This window comes from Anarrhichthys ocellatus, unplaced genomic scaffold (assembly GCF_004355925.1).
Source record: "Anarrhichthys ocellatus isolate YVR2014 unplaced genomic scaffold, GSC_Weel_1.0 scaffold2, whole genome shotgun sequence".
Taxonomy (NCBI): domain Eukaryota; kingdom Metazoa; phylum Chordata; class Actinopteri; order Perciformes; family Anarhichadidae; genus Anarrhichthys; species Anarrhichthys ocellatus.
This window is the reverse complement of record NW_022280032.1, coordinates 4,858,737-4,877,009: the sequence shown is the minus strand read 5'-3', so window position 1 is coordinate 4,877,009 and position 18,273 is coordinate 4,858,737. Positions and strand designations below refer to the sequence as shown.

Below are 18,273 nucleotides of genomic sequence, written 5' to 3'. Positions count from 1 at the left end.
TAGCCTGGTAACCTCATGGTGACGACAATACTCCAGGAAGTCAATGCTCCATGCCACAAAGAGTCCATCAAATAACCCCTGTGGTACTGCTCTGTGCACAATGACCAATGAATGAGCTGGAGAGGTGCCGATAGGCAGATGCTAAACTATCTTTCTCTTGCTAGCTTCATATTTAACGGACAAATATGAGAGTGGTATCGACGTGCTCGTCTAACTCGATGAAAAAGTGAATATGCGTATCTCCCAAAATGTCAAACTATTCTTTTAAGTATGGATAGGGGAGGTGATTAGCTTAGCTTAGCATAAAGACTGGAATAGTGGGTAAACTGCTGGCTTGGCTCCATCCAAAATTCAGAATTGTGCTGACCAGCACCTCTATATCTCACATAAGTAACAAACTGTATCTCGTTTGTTTAATCTGTACACAAACAGAAGTGTAGAAACGCCTGTTTGTGCTTTAGCATGGATTAACACCATATAAGCCTAAGTGTGGATATCAATGTTCTTATCTACTTCTTGGACAATTATTATTGTTATTATTATTTTAAAGTGCTTTAGGTCACGACGAAGAGTGTGAAGCACTAAAATAACATCTTCCCTCTTTGGAAAGCGACCGTCAAAAGTTTTAGCAGCATGTGGTGGAAGAATTATTAGTAGATGGATGAGGTGATCACAAAGACTTGCTTGTTTGAAGCTGTCCACAACTTTGAGAATAAGACGTTTAGTCAAAAGAAATGTCATTGCCGTCCTAATGAATTCCACGTTGGCTTTTAATGTCTTTCGTTTCAGTCTTGCCACATGTCTTATAGATTAGTGCTCAGGCCTGACGGTGTGCTAGCTGCGATGGCAGATCTCGCAGCACTCCAGACAAAACTCTAGACACTCGGTCGGCTCGCAGCAAGACTCGAACAGCACCGAGTGGCAGTGGGCGTGGCAGTTGAGCTCCTCCACGGGCGCCTCCTGGATGGCCGAACAGCAGCGGGCGCAGGCGTGGCAGCAGCAGGAGCAGAGGGTGTCCAGGCAGGAGGAACAGGCCTCCAACAGACCCAGGAGCAGCACGGAGCACTGGCACGAAAGGCATGCCAGCAGCAGGTGTAAACAGGAGTCTGTGGGTGAGGAAAAAAGAGGATTTAGCCACGAATATCACATTTGAGGTCACAGAATTGCTATTGTATGTTCTAAAAGCCTGTCAGACACCATCACAATCGGGGACTAATGATTCTATTAACCCCAAATTAATCTCTTGCATGTTTATTTGTCGTGCCAACTAGAACTTAAAAGACAAACTACGCCACTGCCGTGATCAAGTGTGATTGTGTTTACTTAATCACAGAGCTCCGTTCAGTCCTCAGGGGAAAATGAAAAAGGCCAGCGAGGTTTCCAGCGATGAACAACAACTAGGAGGAAGCTGTCACGAGATAATTGCTCTCCCACCCAAATTAGGCGCAGATGAAATTGCATGCATTAACCCCACTGGTGTGTTACAGTGCATCTCCTGCAAGTCCTAACCGTTGTGTTGTTGCTCAGCTACCGTTTTCATCCTCACAAGGACCAGAAAGTGAGTGAGCTCATGCAAATTGAGCTGTTTTATCCTGTTTACTCAAGGAAGTAAATGAAAAGCAGGTGGCAGAATTCCCTGGGGAGTGGGGTTCAGCATTTTCCTGCTTAGCCGCTCGAATTATACACCCCCGCACATAACTTATGCTAATATCTATATATATATGTGTGTAGATGAAAAAGGAGCATTATGTGTGGCTACCGTATTGATTTAATGCATAACTTCAGAGAGATAACAACATGAACACAAGGATAAACAAGGAGTGGCCCGCTGCACGCTTTGATAAAACTGGACGAAAGTGCAGCAGTTTGAAAGTCTTCAAGGGAAACTTTGCGTTTGTAAGGAGATGGATTGTCTATGGTGGGAACACAGAAAATCAATTAAATGTTTTTTGCCCTCACTGTAACTTATTTTCCCAAAACGTGAATTTAATAAGGCTCAGTCCAGAATATGTACTGTCATACAGTATTTAATGCATTTATACATTTGAAAGTAGATAGAAAAAGTAAGATCAGGAACAGAAATGATTTATATCGATGTAAAACTTATTTAATTACTACCTTTATTGAGATCAATGTGTCAATTTATTAGGATATCAATTGTAGATCATATTGTCCAGTCAAATTTAAACAGCGTGGAAGTGAAGGCACATTATTGTTCCTACCAGCAGGTGTAGCAGTAGGTTGCTGTGAGCCAGACACGCTGCCCCTGCCCCTCCTGCTCCTCTTGCTGCTGCTGCTGTGCACAGACAGGCTGGAGCCCTGCAGTCGGCTCAGGCCCGGTGACGGAGGGGGGAGTCTGTGGTCTGGGACTGTGAGGCCACATCGTAGGCAGGTCTGTAGGTCATACTGAGGCTCCTTAAACCCCGCTGCCTCCTGTGAGGCCTCTGCTGGTGCGGCTGCAGCAGGCTGAGGCTGGGCTGGGCAAAAAGACAGACACACATCCAGTGAAGATTGTCCTCCTACATCGTCACAGAACAGGAATAGAATTCCTTTGTGATGAAAGCTTCTGAGTGAGCACAAAGCAGATTCAAGCTGTAATCAATCTGGAATTTAATTATTAGAAACAGACTGGTAATTGTAAACCAGTTTTGGAATATAAAGCCTTCGTTTTGCACCCAGGAATATTAATATTAATTATACAGCACTTTTCAAGCTCAAGCACAAATAATTACAGAATAAACAAATAAAACAGAAACTCAAAAAACAAAAATTAACAACATGAAAACACATAAATCAAATGTTCATACATAAACAGATGGGTATGCATGTGCAAAATAAAATAAAATAATTATGTATAGTTGTAAGGTGTGGATGGGAGAAATAGGTGAAATCTAAGTAAAGGAAATAACCACATATATAAACAAATAAGATGCAAATATAGGAGGTGTTCTCATATATAACGAATATAATGCTGCTTGTTAAAATAAAAAAGCAGAAAATAGTAATATCAACAGGATATAAATGCTCAATTAGCGTTTTCTCCAGATGTTTTACATCTAGTTTTGGTCACTGTATTGTTTGCTGTACAGATCTCACACTTTCCACTTACTGCGGATGAGGTCAGTGGGGGGGGGTATTTCCTCTGCTAACAGGGTCACATGCTGAAAGGATTCCCCGTGCTGATTGTAAAGACTCACTAACTTGAGACACATCAGAAGAAAGTAACGTTAGCTGACGAGCCATCGAAAGATAAGACAGATTCCTCACCGACCACAAAATTCACTTTACGTACATTGTTTCACATAAAGACAGCAGTCATTTATCAAAATCACTATTATTTAATATATGCAGCGTAATCCTGTCTTAAAGAGCTTCTCACATCAATAATTAAGATGCTTCAGTGTCCCATGGTGTTCATTGTGTTTCAGGACTTTTACCGCCCAAGTTTCTTCAGGTAACACTGAAAACTTTCACTATTGCTGGGATACAAATGGTCCTAAAAACATTGTCCCTTTCATTTGAAGCTTCATAAGTGGCCATAGCAGCAGCTCATATGTGTGAAGAAAAATAAGCTGCTTTTACAGCTTATTTCAGGTCAGGTGATGATGAGTACTTGCCTTTAGTCAGGTTGCTCGGTTCCTCCGTCCCGTCCACAAGTAAATGGTCTGCTGGTAACATGTCTGACACTCATGACTGCTCAGGGTCTCTGTTACACTTTGTTCAACCGTTCACCGTTTTGCTTCTGTCAGCACCAAGAGGTCAGGAAACCTCCAACAACACCCAACATGCCGACCTGAGTCACCGCTCAGGAGACTGCGAGCTGTACTGTGTGTGTGTGTGTGTGTGTGTGTGTGTGGGGGGGGGGGGTTTGTTGTTGTTCAGTGACTTAGTAATACTCCCCTTCCCAGCAGATCACCGAGTGGCCGCTCTAAACATCACAGAACAGCAGACGCGGCCGAGGCTTTGCTCTGTGACTCTACGTTGCCTCCTCTGTTCTGCTTTTAGTCAGCTAACACAATGGAGACACATGCCCCACAAGTGTGTTAGCTGAATTCTGTGTGTTTGCAAGCTCTCTCGCCCTCTCATCTCATACAAACCTGTCAAACACTATCAAGCCTGCATTATGCAATTACTAATTTGCTCTGTAATTATGTAATTCATGCTTCAGAATTAATAGTTTGTTCGTCAGTATTTATTTCGATATCATGCCAAACGTTTGGCCCATCCCACATGTGGTAAGACACAGCTTTATTTATTTCTTTGACCTTTATTTAACCAAGGGGGAGTTTCAATTGAGATTAAAGATCTCTTTTTTTTATGCCGAGAAAGGCGGCACCTCAAATGTTGCAGAAACAAAAGCAAACCACATGGAACACAAAAAGCCAACAAAGAGCAAATCACAGAATCATAAAATATCAAAAACATTTATCAACATTCTTCACAAGTCATCAAAACATAAGGCACCAATCAATCAAAACGTGCCAGCTGTGCCTGCCTCCAAGTCATTTAAATTGCCTCTAAATGCAGAGAGACCAGCTCCTGAAGATTCAGGTGATTTAACTGATTCCAACCAGAGGAAACAAACAGCATTACTTCAACACTCTTCCCCAGTTCAGTCCTGGCTTTAGGGCGAATAGTAGAAACAATCCTGGGAGCGAAGACAATAACTTGCCATGCTTTTTTTTGAAGGATAGGTAAGAAAGAAGCAGACCAAGGATAGCCTTATGAATAAGAATATGCCAGTGAATGAAGTCTACAAGTGGACAAGGCAGACTATCCAACCAGAGCACATGAAGAACAATGGTGAGTGAGGGCTTTAGAATGTGTAATAAATCTCTGTGCTCCATGGAAAGTCGTTTGGCGTTACAAAGATACATGTATGTGAACAACATCGCCAGTCCAGCACTTTTGAGCCTGAAGGAAAAGGCAAGAATTGTTTCTAAAATAAAAAACAAATTCAAAAATATTTTCAGGTAAAACTTAAACTGTACAAAACAACAAAAAACATTGGTTATAACATTGTTCTAGATACTTTAATATTGCATATTTATGTGCAAAATGTCAAGTCATTATTGCACATAAATGAACAGACTCATTGATCTATGATTCTTTTAATTACTGTTTGACGAAAAAAAGGTCTCCTGACTAGCTTTTAACGCAATCTCATGGTCTGTCTCAGTGGATGGAGTTTGCGTGTTCACGTTTCATCTAAACGAGCCGTGTTACCTTCGACAGCCGTTAACATGCAGTAAAATGTAAATGTCTTCATGCATTTTTTAAACACTAAGTATATAATTTGAGAGCACAGTAATCAATCAATCACTATTTCAGAGTTTGTATTTCAACTTCCCGGAACAAAATCAAACCATTTTACCATAAGTAATCAGTCAGTGACATTTAAATCTTCGTCTGTGCAAATGTTGTTTTCCCACAGAGGAGGATTTTTTTGAAGAGATTGGACACATGGACGACAGCATCATCATTACGTGCTGATGAGATGAACAGAGAACAGCCCTCTGTGACGGCTTGTTGACTAAGTGCTGTCAAAAGTGCTGCGCAGAAAAAACATGTCGACTTGCCCGCCTCACAGTGAGTATATGGCACATCAAAGCAACACATAAGTGAAGCTGTTGAAGTTGTCTAGCGCCATGCTAACTTTCAGTCAGTGAACGCAGCGTGGAGAGGCAGTCAGAAGAAAATGTCATCTAATAGGCTGACAGCGAATCAAAGGAAGCCCTGAGAGGCAACAGCAAACTTAAAGCTAACTTGATATCAGCAAAGACAATTACTGACATTAGTCAAAACAGGGAGCTGAAGAATCTCAGGCCTTTGTTCTGCATTCGGTAGTGAAGTCTACAGTTTCACTTGATGGTGCTCATCAGTGGAGGAGACGGCGTGATGCCATTGTTTATTCGTTTATTTTATTATTTTACGTGATGGTGTGATGAAAAGGAGAATAAAGTCAAATCTTTTTTTCAGTGATCATCAAAAGACAAATAGCCATAAATATTGTGTGTTTAAAAATGATTAGTTCTGAAACGACAATCTGTTGTTCATATAATGATGCTCATCATTATTATTTGTAGTATTTTACAGTATGGCACCTTTAATTAATGCACAGTCGTACATGCATTTGTACTGTCCTCATATACGACACAACTATCATTGTGTTCACACCATCTACATAAACACATTGCTAAATACACATTCAAAATTGCATTTTGCTGCAATATTGTGGAGGATTTGGATTGCACTGTATAGCTGATGTATGAAAAGATTTAAAATTACATTATTATCTTAATCCTCATTAGAATTAGACAAACTGGGCAACATGACCCTGCTCCTGCTATTTGTATTAGTCAAAAAAATATAAAATAGCCGTTTACACTCTCACAGGTGTATCCATGTTAAGACAGTGGCAGCGTGTGCTGTTAGTATACTGGTGGTGGGTAACAAAGTCTAACAGCATAACATTTAACTGAACGCAAATGTCTTTATTACACCATTTAATTACAGGTGAGAATGATAAAAATAAACAGCATTCATTTACAAACAATTAACACTTACATATATTTATTACATCGCAATCAGACACTTTGGACATGTAATTACAAAAACATGTATAAATACAGATATTTGTATGTGCACAGCTTCTATTGTAAATACTCAAAATGTTATACAAGAGGAATGTGTGGAATCTGTATTACAGTGGAAACAGCGCCGTATTGAATACATAAGTTACACACAGAGAAACACACGAGACGTAGTGACTTTACTTACTTTTTAAGAAAATGAACATTGATAAATCACATTTCAACCGGCTCATTGTACAAAGACGACAGAGAAGAAGCCACAGCACAGACTGCAGGTTATCAAATATTTAATAAAAAGAAAGCCGTCACCACAGAACATCTCTCTCTTTGCTTTAATGTAGCATTCACATTCAACCTGTGCTATTTATTTGAGCTATCACAATAAACAGACAACACATTCATTCTCTTCGTCATATTATAACAAATATGTACTTTGTCCTTTGGAATGTATCATTTACTTTTGTTCATGGTGAAAAAGACACAATTTCTTCCAAACTATCAGATCCCAGCTCTATCTTTGACTGCGTACATTCTCCTCTAATGTTTACTTCATGCTTGTCATGATGCACTTTTCTTGGACACGTCTCCTTTGAAAAAAAAAAAATCAACATCAAATGAGAGCAGCTTTATGGCTTTAAATACATTGAATCTCATATTTCACTAAACGTTTAGCTCTTTTATCACATGTTTGACCTATATATTTAAACATGTTTTTCTTCAGCTGATCATAAAAGCAGAAAATTATCAATTTGTAGGTGGTATTATATTGTACTTCAAAGAAAAAGTGTTCTGCTGCAGACACGTCAACAAAATCAGTTTTCATGTGTATGAATATATGAATCATATAATAAACCACATATGGAATATGACCATTTTGATGTATATTTGTCTTGGTGAGAATTTCAGGCCTCCTGGCTCAACACACTGAAGATCAACATGTAAACTGTGGTCTACGTCCCTGAATGTTCAAAGAAGGATTACTTTACTGCTTTGCAACTGATTACTGGAAGTCTGAAGCCCTTCTCTTGTCATTCAAGGCCAAACAAAAGCTCCTCGTCGTCTTCAGCCGTGTCGTGCTGCAGACTGGCTGCTTTCACTGTTGGCATCAGAGATTCCTGGTCATCAAGATTCAGCGCTTCGTCTTTCAGGAAAAGAGACCTTCAAGGGGTGAACAACAAAGACGTGTTGATCAGTTATTTCAGCATGTCAGTCGTTTCATAGATTTTTGGAGTCCGCATTAAGTAAAACTCACTGCTGGACTTACACGGGAGGGAAGTTTTGTTTACTACGGCTGTTGCTGTTTGTTGCGTTGCTCTCCTGTGTTTGACTCCTGGAGTCTCTGCTGACACACTCCTTCTTGAATCCTGTCAGTTCAGCCACCGCCGTCTACAAAGAAGAAGAGGAAGAAATCAAACAGAGACTCTGGTTCAATCTCCTCTAATCAGGAATGTGCGCGCTAACCCTCTCACCTGTAAGCTGGCATGCAGAACGGTCCCAAAATCGAGGTTGGAGGACACGTTTTTCATCAGCGATGGACTCCTGTGGAATAAACCAAGGTAACAGAATTTAGAAATGGACACAATCCTTGTCTGATTCATGGCAAGCAAATCAATACCTTGTATATATTGAAGCCACAACATGGTAAACAGCAATAGTTTGAGGCAAGGTCAGTTATAATGACAAATAATTCAGTCGCATGAAGAAAGTCAGAAGGAGCCTTCAACTAGAACCTTGAAACTGTCACCAGTCTTATTTATCATTCATTTCCTGAGGCTTATTAAGGAGAACACACCTGCTCTATGGGTGCAATAATGAAACTATTATGACACCGGAGCACCCAGTGCAGCGCTGTACACAAGACAATATATCGTGTCAATTCTAACTTGATGGCAACACATTGGTGTCTAAACCGATCACAGATTTAAAAGTATTATTATTCATAAGAAAAGGTCTGATAAAATAGACAATTGTTTTTTTATCCAGTCTTCATCTTCTTGCTGTGCTTTAAATCCCACAACAGTAGCAATTACAAGGATTTGCATGTTAATTAGCCTACACTCCAATAAATATAAGCGTACACCTACACACACCGCCGCGATTCTGCTTGAATACTAAAGCAAAAGTGAGAAACCCTTGAGTATCTTAGCTTCGGCACGTGTTGCCAATGAAATGGAATCAATTATTATCTTGGACAGATTAAAGAAATGTCTTAAATATCATTAATATTTGAAATGAAATATGTGCAGATACCTGATACCAAACCTGTGACAAACAGGAAGTCATCTACCGTACCCTGTGATCCTCTGAGATCTCCTCCTCTGGTATTCCAACTCGTCCACCGTCCACACCGCGCCTTTCACATTCTCCACACGCACAAAACACTTGTGCAGGCTCAGGTTGTGGCGCACCGCGTTCTGATCCAGAGAAAATCAGAGCGAAGGAGATATTACTGAGTACATGCTGCCTAAATCAGGTATGACACACACCGGGATCACAGAGTTAATTATCAGAGGGGGGGGGGTACCTTCCAAGTGGCAGCGTTGCGTCTGAAATAAGCAAACGTCCGTGTGAACCAGTTGTATATCTCGTTGAGTGTTAGTTGCATGTCTGTTGTTTCCATAATAGCCTGTAGATGGAGAGGAAATAAAAAACAACTGTAGCACATTACAGGATCAGATTACAGCCCTGACTTCTTCACCTCTGATCCAAGGAGGGAGGAAACAGTCTCACACTCAAAACTGTCACGCAGTCTTTTCATTTTCTTATTCTATGAATAAAATACCTTTATTAGGATGAAAAGGTTCATTTTCATTATTGAGTAATCTGCCTAAGTATGATTAATCCTTTGTCCAATCCATTGTTTGATGTTAGAAATGTCAGTAAATAGCCCAAAGCCCAAGTTGACCAATATATTCTTATTTTTTTTTGGTTTGATGAACACAAAGATATTACGTTTCCTATCACAAACCAGCAAATAATCATATTTAAGAAACTGGAACCAGCAGATTTTTAGCTTGAAAAGTTACTTAATCAACATGATAAATCGACAAAATTGTTGCCTATTTTCTGTCAATTTTCCGCTGTAGACAGTTAATTAATAAATGACCTCACATGGCAATCAACATGAATGTAGAAACACAGAACATAGAGATGTTGTTTTTCTCCTTATTCACATTATAAGTACCAGAGAATACAAAATATAAAAACAAACTGAAAAAATCACTGTCGAGAAAACATCTGGTGCATTTGAATTGCAAATTAAGCAATTATTCTACGTAGCTATTTAAATATTATAAACATATGTCATCTAAAATACCTATACAATGTTTAAAGTTGAATAAAGACAGAAATCTATTCCAATGCATAGGCCGTACCTGTCTTATGAGTGTTGCGTAGGTGAAAGGTGGTCTGATATCGGTGTTCTTGTAAAGCTCATATTCATTTTCTGAAACAAGACAAAACATAGTAAATGGACAATGTCCTGTGAAGTGTTTCTCTTCTGCATGAACATATAAATGACGACAGTATTAGGTTTACCCGAAGACAGTGAGTAGACCAAAGGGTGATGGCGATGTCTTAAGGCCCCGTCATACGACGTGTGAGCGGGCGACTCTTCTTCACACACCTGGGATGGAGTGCTGACGGGGGCCAGGGGTTGTGGGGACACCTGGGGCGAGTCTGACGGACTCAGCGAGGGCAGGTTGTTGGGGGCAGCGACCGAGCCGAGCTGAGAGCGACGCAAGCAGATGATACAAGTTAACAAAGGAGCAAGTGGAATGAAAAAACTGACAGAGAAACAAAAACAGAGCGGGAGAGTGTAACAGAGCAATTTGATTCGCCTCCTCAGAGGTGATTCCACTAATATCGCAAGAGGAAGGAAGCCAATTATTGTTAATTATAGGGTGAAATTGTTTGGTGAGTGTTTTGATTATGGTGCAATATTTGCAAGATTAACAACTGATTAGCTTCCACATTATGAGAGCATGTCTGCTGTCTGAAAACACAATGGCAGCCAACAGCTGGGCACCGAAAGGAAGCGCTCGGGACTCACATCGTGCAGTGAGTCACACTCAATGAGAATGGAGATCCCAACAAAGGAAAAGTGGGAAAGTATTTTGAGAGTAAAGGTGAAAAGGTGCAAAATGATGAAACTTTTTCAAGAAATACATTTGTGATCCGATCTGGCATAAGTTTTCTGACCAGGTTCAAACATTTCTGATGCAGGTGTGTCCTGTACTTGTGTTTTTTTTTGTTTATATGAAAATCCCAACATATGTTTGCTACTCATCCAACTGTAAAAGTTGACCAGGGTCAATTACAGACCGGCGATATCTACATATGTGCTACACAAGACATTTGCTGCTTTCACTCTCCACCACATATTTGGAGCTCTGCTTACAGCGCCGAAATGCTTTGTCTCTGTCGTTCACACAGCTATTACTGCACGCTATACCTGAAGGCCGCGTGGGTCAGCAGCCGTATCACATTGGGGCCGCTGTAGACTCGCGGGTGCAGAGATCGACTGAGATTCTAAAGATGGCAGATGCAGGTGAGCCATCATCGCCCGCAGACGCTCCCGTTCTTTGCAGAGCTGTTAGAGGAAATGAAGATAGAGGGGGTTTTGCCTAACTAAACTGAATATTATGGACTAATATTGCCACTATATATATCACGGGTGACATTGTGGTGACATAAAACCTCAAATGTCGTTTGACGCCAAACAGCACGGGACAGCTTTGCATTGGCCACCAGCTCACATCCAAGCTGCAGCTCTAGCTTTTGTCTTTCCAGCACTCACCTGAAGCTCAATTTGCTGAACCACCTGCATCTGCACTCTGCACTGCGCTGTGCTTCTGTCATCCAGAGTGTGCTCGCTGCCTATGTGCCTGAAACACACAGAGGGGCGTTAAAGGGATACTCCCCTGAAAATCTGTCTATTGAGCATCAAATACTCAGAGATATAGTGACTGTAGTCAGCTTGAATTCACAGCAGCTACAATGAAAAATGTGTCAAAATCTATCAAAACATTTGTGGAAACTTCTTTCAAACTGCTGGCGAAGGAATGAATTTCATGATATTTTCTTGGCTGAGTGAGGAATGTTTGAAGCATTCTGGACATAATGCATCAACCGAGGAGAGGAGGATGATGATGCTCGAGTGGTTTGAGAGGTTTCTATGGATGTTTTGATACGACATGTTTGTTTTTAACGTCTTTTATTCACCATTGAAATACATTGTAAATGCAGTGAAGCCACACTGAGTGACCTTTCAGCCCCAGTTTGTGCTTCTCACGTCTTATTCTTACTTTTAAGTCACTGAAGTCACTGAGATGAGCATCATTTTGTCTGAAAGATAAATCCTGAACGAAGAAAAGTCATTTTTACAGCAATGTTTAAAAGAATCTCTAGAATCCTCAAATATTATTCTGTCCTTTTGGGTGAAATAATACTCCATCTTCTGCTCTATGAAAACTATTATTTTCATCCTGTTTCCTATAATTTCCTGTTGACTATAATTACCTCTTGCAGACAAAGGTGGTAGCAGGGAATGACATTTTAATTAAGTTAAAGAGTGTTATTATCAGATACATTTTATCTTTTATTTCTATTTTTGTTACTTTCATTTATTTTCTATTTTAATACACAATAACATGTTTATATTTCTCTTGTGTCGTACAAAATGAGCAAGGATAAATGTAAGTTATGACGACCTAAATATGTTAAAATTACAACTTGGCAAACTGGTGTGCAGTAGACAGAATGTGTTTTTATCCAGATGTTTATAAGAGTTCTTGATGACTCAGACAATATCTCATCTGTAACTGTGTTTAAATGACCTACTGCTTTTTCCAAAGATTACCACAGATGCATCTTTCAGAAAAACGAATGCATCGGCTACAAACATGTCAGGGCCACCAGTCAAGCCTCCAGGAGTATTTGATACTGAAAGAGTTTCACTGAAGTATTCTTTTAAATCAGAAACAGAAAGAGATTAGGAATTAAAACCTACTTGATGAACTGGCTGAAGTTTTCACACACCGACTCACATCCGGGCCAATTACACACACCGTGAGCGTAGAGAGTGTGTGTGGCAGCGCGATCGGCTTTGACAGCGCTAGAGTGAAAGTATTGTCATGATTGAAAACCACAGCAACAAAACATGTGCAAACAGCAATAAAACAGATATAAAAGGCGTTTCTTTTCTTTTTCAGGTGGCAGGAAATGACAGAGAGAGGTGGAGGGGAGCAAGTGGAAAACAAATGGAAAACTATTTACTTTTGATTTGGGACATGTATTCATGTAAACTTTTTCTTTGCTTCACCACTTCAGGTGGTGGAACACAAAGCAAACAAACAAGACAAAATATATATCGTCCCGAGGGGAATTAGTCTTGCTGCAAAAGCAAACAGCTCCTCACCCGCTCCTTGAGAGAAAGAATGACAAGTCTTTGATGTTTAGAAAGAAGCAGTGTCGTCTCAGTTCTCACAATCAGTTTACAGCACCAACAGACAGATCGTACCGTTCTGCCCCGTGAGGAGAAGACGACTGCTGGTCACCGGTCTGCCTCCCCGGGACCTTTGTTGACACTATGTTGTTAGAAGACGAGTCCTGGTTGCTCTTCGATGTGCTTTTATCTTCAGTTGAACCATTTGTGAGCTCTTTCCACATCTGCTGCATCTCCGCAGGGCTGAAACCGGCTAAAACATAAAAAAGAAGCATACAGTATATTGTAGATGTAGTGCTTTTCATGTTGCTGAAGGAAACTGCAACAACAATGCACGGTTAATTATATATTCAAAATGCATTAGGAGCAACTAAATGGCATGTCTTTCTAGAATTATATTTCCTCTATAATAAGTATCTTGGTGCTTTTTTACACCTGCACTTTTTTCATCTGTGCTCCACAGTTTCTACTCATTCGCACCTCAAAGCCTCGGGGCAGGACGGGTAGAGCAACTCTTTCTCATGACCTGCTGTTACCTCCTCACTGTAATCCAGGAATAATTATCACAGCTTGGAAATGAGCAAGGATCAAATTTCTACTTTTAGGTTTCACTTTCATCATCGTCTCCTCTGAGTTCAGTGCAGTTATGTAACAGAGCGTAAAATCAACAAGAAACTAATCTTCCTGTGTCGAGGTCTCAGTGACAAAAGCGTACCAGACGCATGTCCATGTTTGTCTATTTTTGTGTCCTCACGATATGACGCAACCTTACCGTCAACTTTACCCTCAAATTACAACACTAAAAATACAGATACTGTACGGACAATTTCAACACAGTACATTCAAAATGTAGCAGCTAACATCACGACACACATAGTGACCTGGAGAGAGGGCAGGAGAGGACAGGACTGGTCTCTGTAACCGGAGCAGCTGCTGCTGTTGCTGCTGGAGCTGGAGGAGCTGCTGGAACACAAGCTGCTGTGCAGGGAGCTGGAGGATGGAGGGGAGACAATTCCACAGAAGGGTGAGATAGTATTCATGTAAAACTCTGCTCACACTTTCTTTCCTTCTGGCAGTTTTAATCCTGGGCTAAAATCAGCAGCATATACTTCATCTGTTAATGCATCCTTCAACAATTACTTCACTTTGGATACAAATCATTGTTCTCAAATCTCAAAAACAAGTGACAAAACACACAAAGGTGTTCTCTCTTGATTGGACATTGCTGATGGATCCCCTACCGTTTAAATTATTTGTGTCACTTTCAGGAAAAATTATTATAATATTATGAAATTGTTTTTTAATTTATTTAATTGTATTGATATTACTCAAAAGAGCTTTGATGCTAAGATGGGTATGTAAACTTAGTGCAAAACCAGTTAAACAAACTGAAAAAAATAAATGAATTTAAAAAAACAGACCACAAGTAACTCCTCACCTCTTTGACTGTCTTGCCAGGATTTTGTTGAAGCAGCTGCAGGTGAATCTGTTGTTGTTGCTTCTTGTAAAACTCTTTCAGATGTTGCTGGAAAAACAGTGATGGACCATTTCTATTACATTAAAATGATTATAGACATTTGCCTAACAACTTACAGTAAAATATGTAAAAGAGTGCAAATACAATTGTCTTCAGTAAAAACACTTTTGTGCATTATTGTAAGCCAAACAAATAACACATTTTCTTGTAAGAGTTTTTTATATTTGTGTGAGCCAGCTAGTTTGCCTTAGCAGACTAGCTGTTAGCTAATTTACGACATAGCTTACCTTGATTGTTATATGAAAACATTTACTGTTTGAACTTGAACTCGGCTTGGCCTGAGTTTCAACTTGGAATGACAAGCTAACTAGCTAATCAACACACTTAATGTTAACATTGTATTGCATCCACAACTTGTGTTACAGTAGTTTCAGTCCAATACATATTTGTACACAAAAAAAAACTTTTATTCTGCACTGGTATTGACCAGTTAACCACAGTGCAGTGTATTCTTATTATTAGTTGTAAGGTATCCATATTAGTATTGCATAAATACCTGCTGTAGCAGAAGGGCTTGTTGCTTCTGGTGGATCAGAGCCTGCAGCTGGTTGGGGGACAGCAGCTGCTGCATCTGCTGAGGAGCCATCATAGCCAGAAAAACCTTTGAGCAGAAGAGGAAGAATGAAATGATTAAGGACCAAAGTCTACAGAGTGAAGGCAGGAGGACGAGTGAGCGAGACAGAAGGCAAGTGTCAAGTGTTAAACAGTAATAACCATCGAATAGGATTCTTTCCAATCCAATTACAAAACTGTGCTGTCAACCTTTTGTGAACATCATCATGCTGGATTGTGTCATTGACCGTAAATGAGATGGGAGATAGGCTGACCAGTTAATTAGCAACACAATTACATGCTTGTTGTGACTCCTAATAGAAGTGTATGGGTATTAATGAAGGCAAACACTCACAGAATAATAACTGATCTGCACTGTTACTGATTGAGCGACAAATAACAGAGCGGCTGTCTCCTTTTGTATTCAAACAGAGGCCACAGCAATTGCCATGAATGCATTAAGAAACGACACTTACAAATTCAACATGTTGTATTACAAACGCTGCCAAAAACAATACTAATGCTGTCAATTGATTGCTGGGGAATATAAAACGTATTCTATGAACAATATGTTTTTTTCTAGATTTAAAACGTCACTTGCTGTATACAGACGTGTGTAAAGGCTGTGACTAGGTTATAGTGAAGCCTTTTGTCTATATTGGAGTAATATCTTAGCGGCTTGCAGGATGTAATGAAAGAGGAACACATCAGGGACCTCGAGTTTGTCATTTGTGTCATCAGATAATACCTCTTGAGTTTCAACCAGACTGATACAGTGGAAATTAGATGACGGATTCACACTTTGGCACAGCAGCAGTAACCATGTGCATTTTTTGTAGGCATTTATGATTTGGTTTTATTTTTTACAAAAGTCGACTAATTAATTAGATGATTGTTGAAATTGACAATTTGAAAGACTTTACATTTACAGCCTCTTAAATGTGAGGATTTGCTGCTTTTTCTGTTCAAATCTAATATTCTTTTCGACTAAAGGACCCAGAGACAGTGACAGAAAAATCATACAAAGGAAAAGAAAAGAGAAAGTGGTGGTGGAATAAGCAGAACATGTGCAGCATTTATTTGACTGTTTGCAGTATTTAAATACACAAAGAAAGGTTCTCCTAATGTGAGGGGAAAGGGAGAAAGTGGCTTTGCCAAAATTAACTTACTCACCTCACCTAACTAATCGCATAACTAACAATGTGCAGCAGCCAATAAACCTAGTGTGTCTACTAAAAATGCACAGGGTACTATAACCTATGTCCTTACCCCACCATGTACCTATTTAAGTATTCCGCTATTTAGTGAAACATAACAAGCAGTTTAAAGATATCACTTTGGGATCTGATAAATTGGGATTTTCTGACAATATATTCATTTATAATGAAAACAATTGCTAGTTGCCAACCCAGTCTGACCCTTTTTTGTGTCTTTCCTGAATCTTGTTATGTAGTTTTAAAGAAGGCACTGACATACAGCTGGCTTCATTATCATGCTTTATAAATCACTGGGGAACCATTCGTGGTGTGTGGATTGGATGCTACAGTTAGAAAAGAAATACATTACAGATGGAGGTCCTTCTCTTTCATTAAATGAAGAAACCAGTCTTCACTGTAAATGGTCTTCATTTGTATGATTTTGCAGAGTTTGCGGGTTGAAGAGCTTTCATATTACAAGCCATTATTATGTTTTGAAGACTGAAATCACACTCTCTTGCAGACAGGCAGCCTTTGCATCGGTGGCGTTTTGACATTTTCACCTATTATGTTCGCTGAAAAATAAAATAAAAATAGCATGTTTAAAAATTCTGCTCACTAGCTTGTGCTAGCAGTGCTGGCAGACCCTTTACAATGGACAGCACCAATGTTTTTTTGTAGGGTCACAAGTTAAGTGTGTTGCACAGATTTAGAAAGTGAATTAAGAGAAAAGGGCAACGAGATGAGGGAACAGACTGAAGGAAATGGCAGTGACCAGGCGTTCATTATCTTGTTGTTTCACTGATCCCCCAGATTAAGATTCCCAGGGACAGAATCACAACGGACAACCATAAAATTGTGTTGGGTCATGCTTATTTGCCTTTCACTTGCATCTGTTTGGCCTAGGTCCGTGGACAATTACTCCTCCCTGACTCTGACTCACAAACTAATAATGAAGGACAAACAGAGTTCTGCGTGTCAACTCCCTGCTCGGATCAGATCTCATAAGAAATCCCTGCCACTGTCAACGGAGCTGCAGGCTCCGAGTTTGGTGTCCTGTCAGAGGACGTCCAATATAGAGCCGTCGTGTATTTCTCTTGACATCTGTTTGTCCAAGACTGTTTTATTTCCCACTTATGAACAGGAGGACGAAGGAATAAGAGGAGGGCGAGGGGGAGGTTGGGGAGAAGGAGGTGGATGAAGATACCTGTTTATGGTGTAGACACTGCCAGTTTTCTGCACTCACTCCACTGCAGGAGTCCCCATTAGCTACTCTCTCTCCTGCACCGACGTCGGTGTGACTGAGGAGGCTGCTGGCTGGGGTTTGACGGGCTGTCGGGGGACTGAGAGGAGACTCAGGCATTCCAGCACAGGTCCTAAAAGAAAACAGTCAACCCTAAATAAACTGTGCGACTCAAACACTGCAAATACAGTTCAGCATCATTGCTGAATTACACCTTTGTGTGGCTTTGTGTTAAAGACACGGCAAGAACAAAAATACCAAAGATAATGGGCATGCTTTTTGAGGTGCTGGCTAATAGGACATACAAAGAGAAAAATAATAAAGTAAAAACTTTTCTTTGCACAACTGCAGTAAACAACGCAAGGCTTAAAATGTGAAGCGATTCTATAGATGCAACCACGGACTAGAACTTAATAAATCTGTGATTTCCATGTTACAATTTTGTTGTGTGTGAGTGGAAACGGCAAAGCAGCGTCAATATTTCAGCATAGTTAATTTACATCATTACATCAAAATCATCCAGATTTCATGCACAAATAACATAACATACTGTAAGTTTACAGTGGGTTCTTAAATGAAAGTGTCCAAATGCATACGAATACTTTTTGATACTTTGAACATGCATACGACAGTTATCTTGCACTTTCCTCAAATCTGTGTTATATGACACCGAATATAGTCCGTAAATGTATTTGTGGCTCCTTATT

General features: G+C 40.0%; 1 protein-coding gene across 1 annotated transcript; it reads right to left on the bottom strand.

Moving 5' to 3' along the window:
- Positions 1-7,578: 7,578 nt before the first annotated feature.
- LOC116395129 (forkhead box protein P2-like) lies at positions 7,579-17,686 on the bottom strand. The gene is made up of 15 exons (XM_031868729.1): positions 17,531-17,686; positions 15,072-15,176; positions 14,477-14,563; positions 13,920-14,028; positions 13,114-13,291; positions 12,604-12,708; positions 11,392-11,479; positions 11,047-11,184; positions 10,131-10,320; positions 9,968-10,038; positions 9,118-9,219; positions 8,886-9,007; positions 8,063-8,132; positions 7,858-7,979; positions 7,579-7,751 (listed from the first exon to the last, which is right to left on the bottom strand). The coding sequence occupies exons 1-15, from the start codon at positions 17,684-17,686 to the stop codon at positions 7,622-7,624; spliced, it is 1,773 nt and encodes a 590-aa protein (XP_031724589.1). The 3' UTR covers positions 7,579-7,621.
- Positions 17,687-18,273: the final 587 nt, after the last annotated feature.

Coding starts and splice junctions, on each gene's coding strand:
- LOC116395129 (XM_031868729.1), bottom strand. CDS start 17,686: ATGCCTGAGTCTCCTCTCAGTCCCCCGACAGCCCGTCAAACCCCAGCC. Junction 9,220..9,967: donor ACGCAACACTCATAAGACAG/GTACGGCCTATG, acceptor CTCCATCTACAG/GCTATTATGGAAACAACAGA. Junction 7,752..7,857: donor AAACAAAACTTCCCTCCCGT/GTAAGTCCAGCA, acceptor CACCCCTTGAAG/GTCTCTTTTCCTGAAAGACG.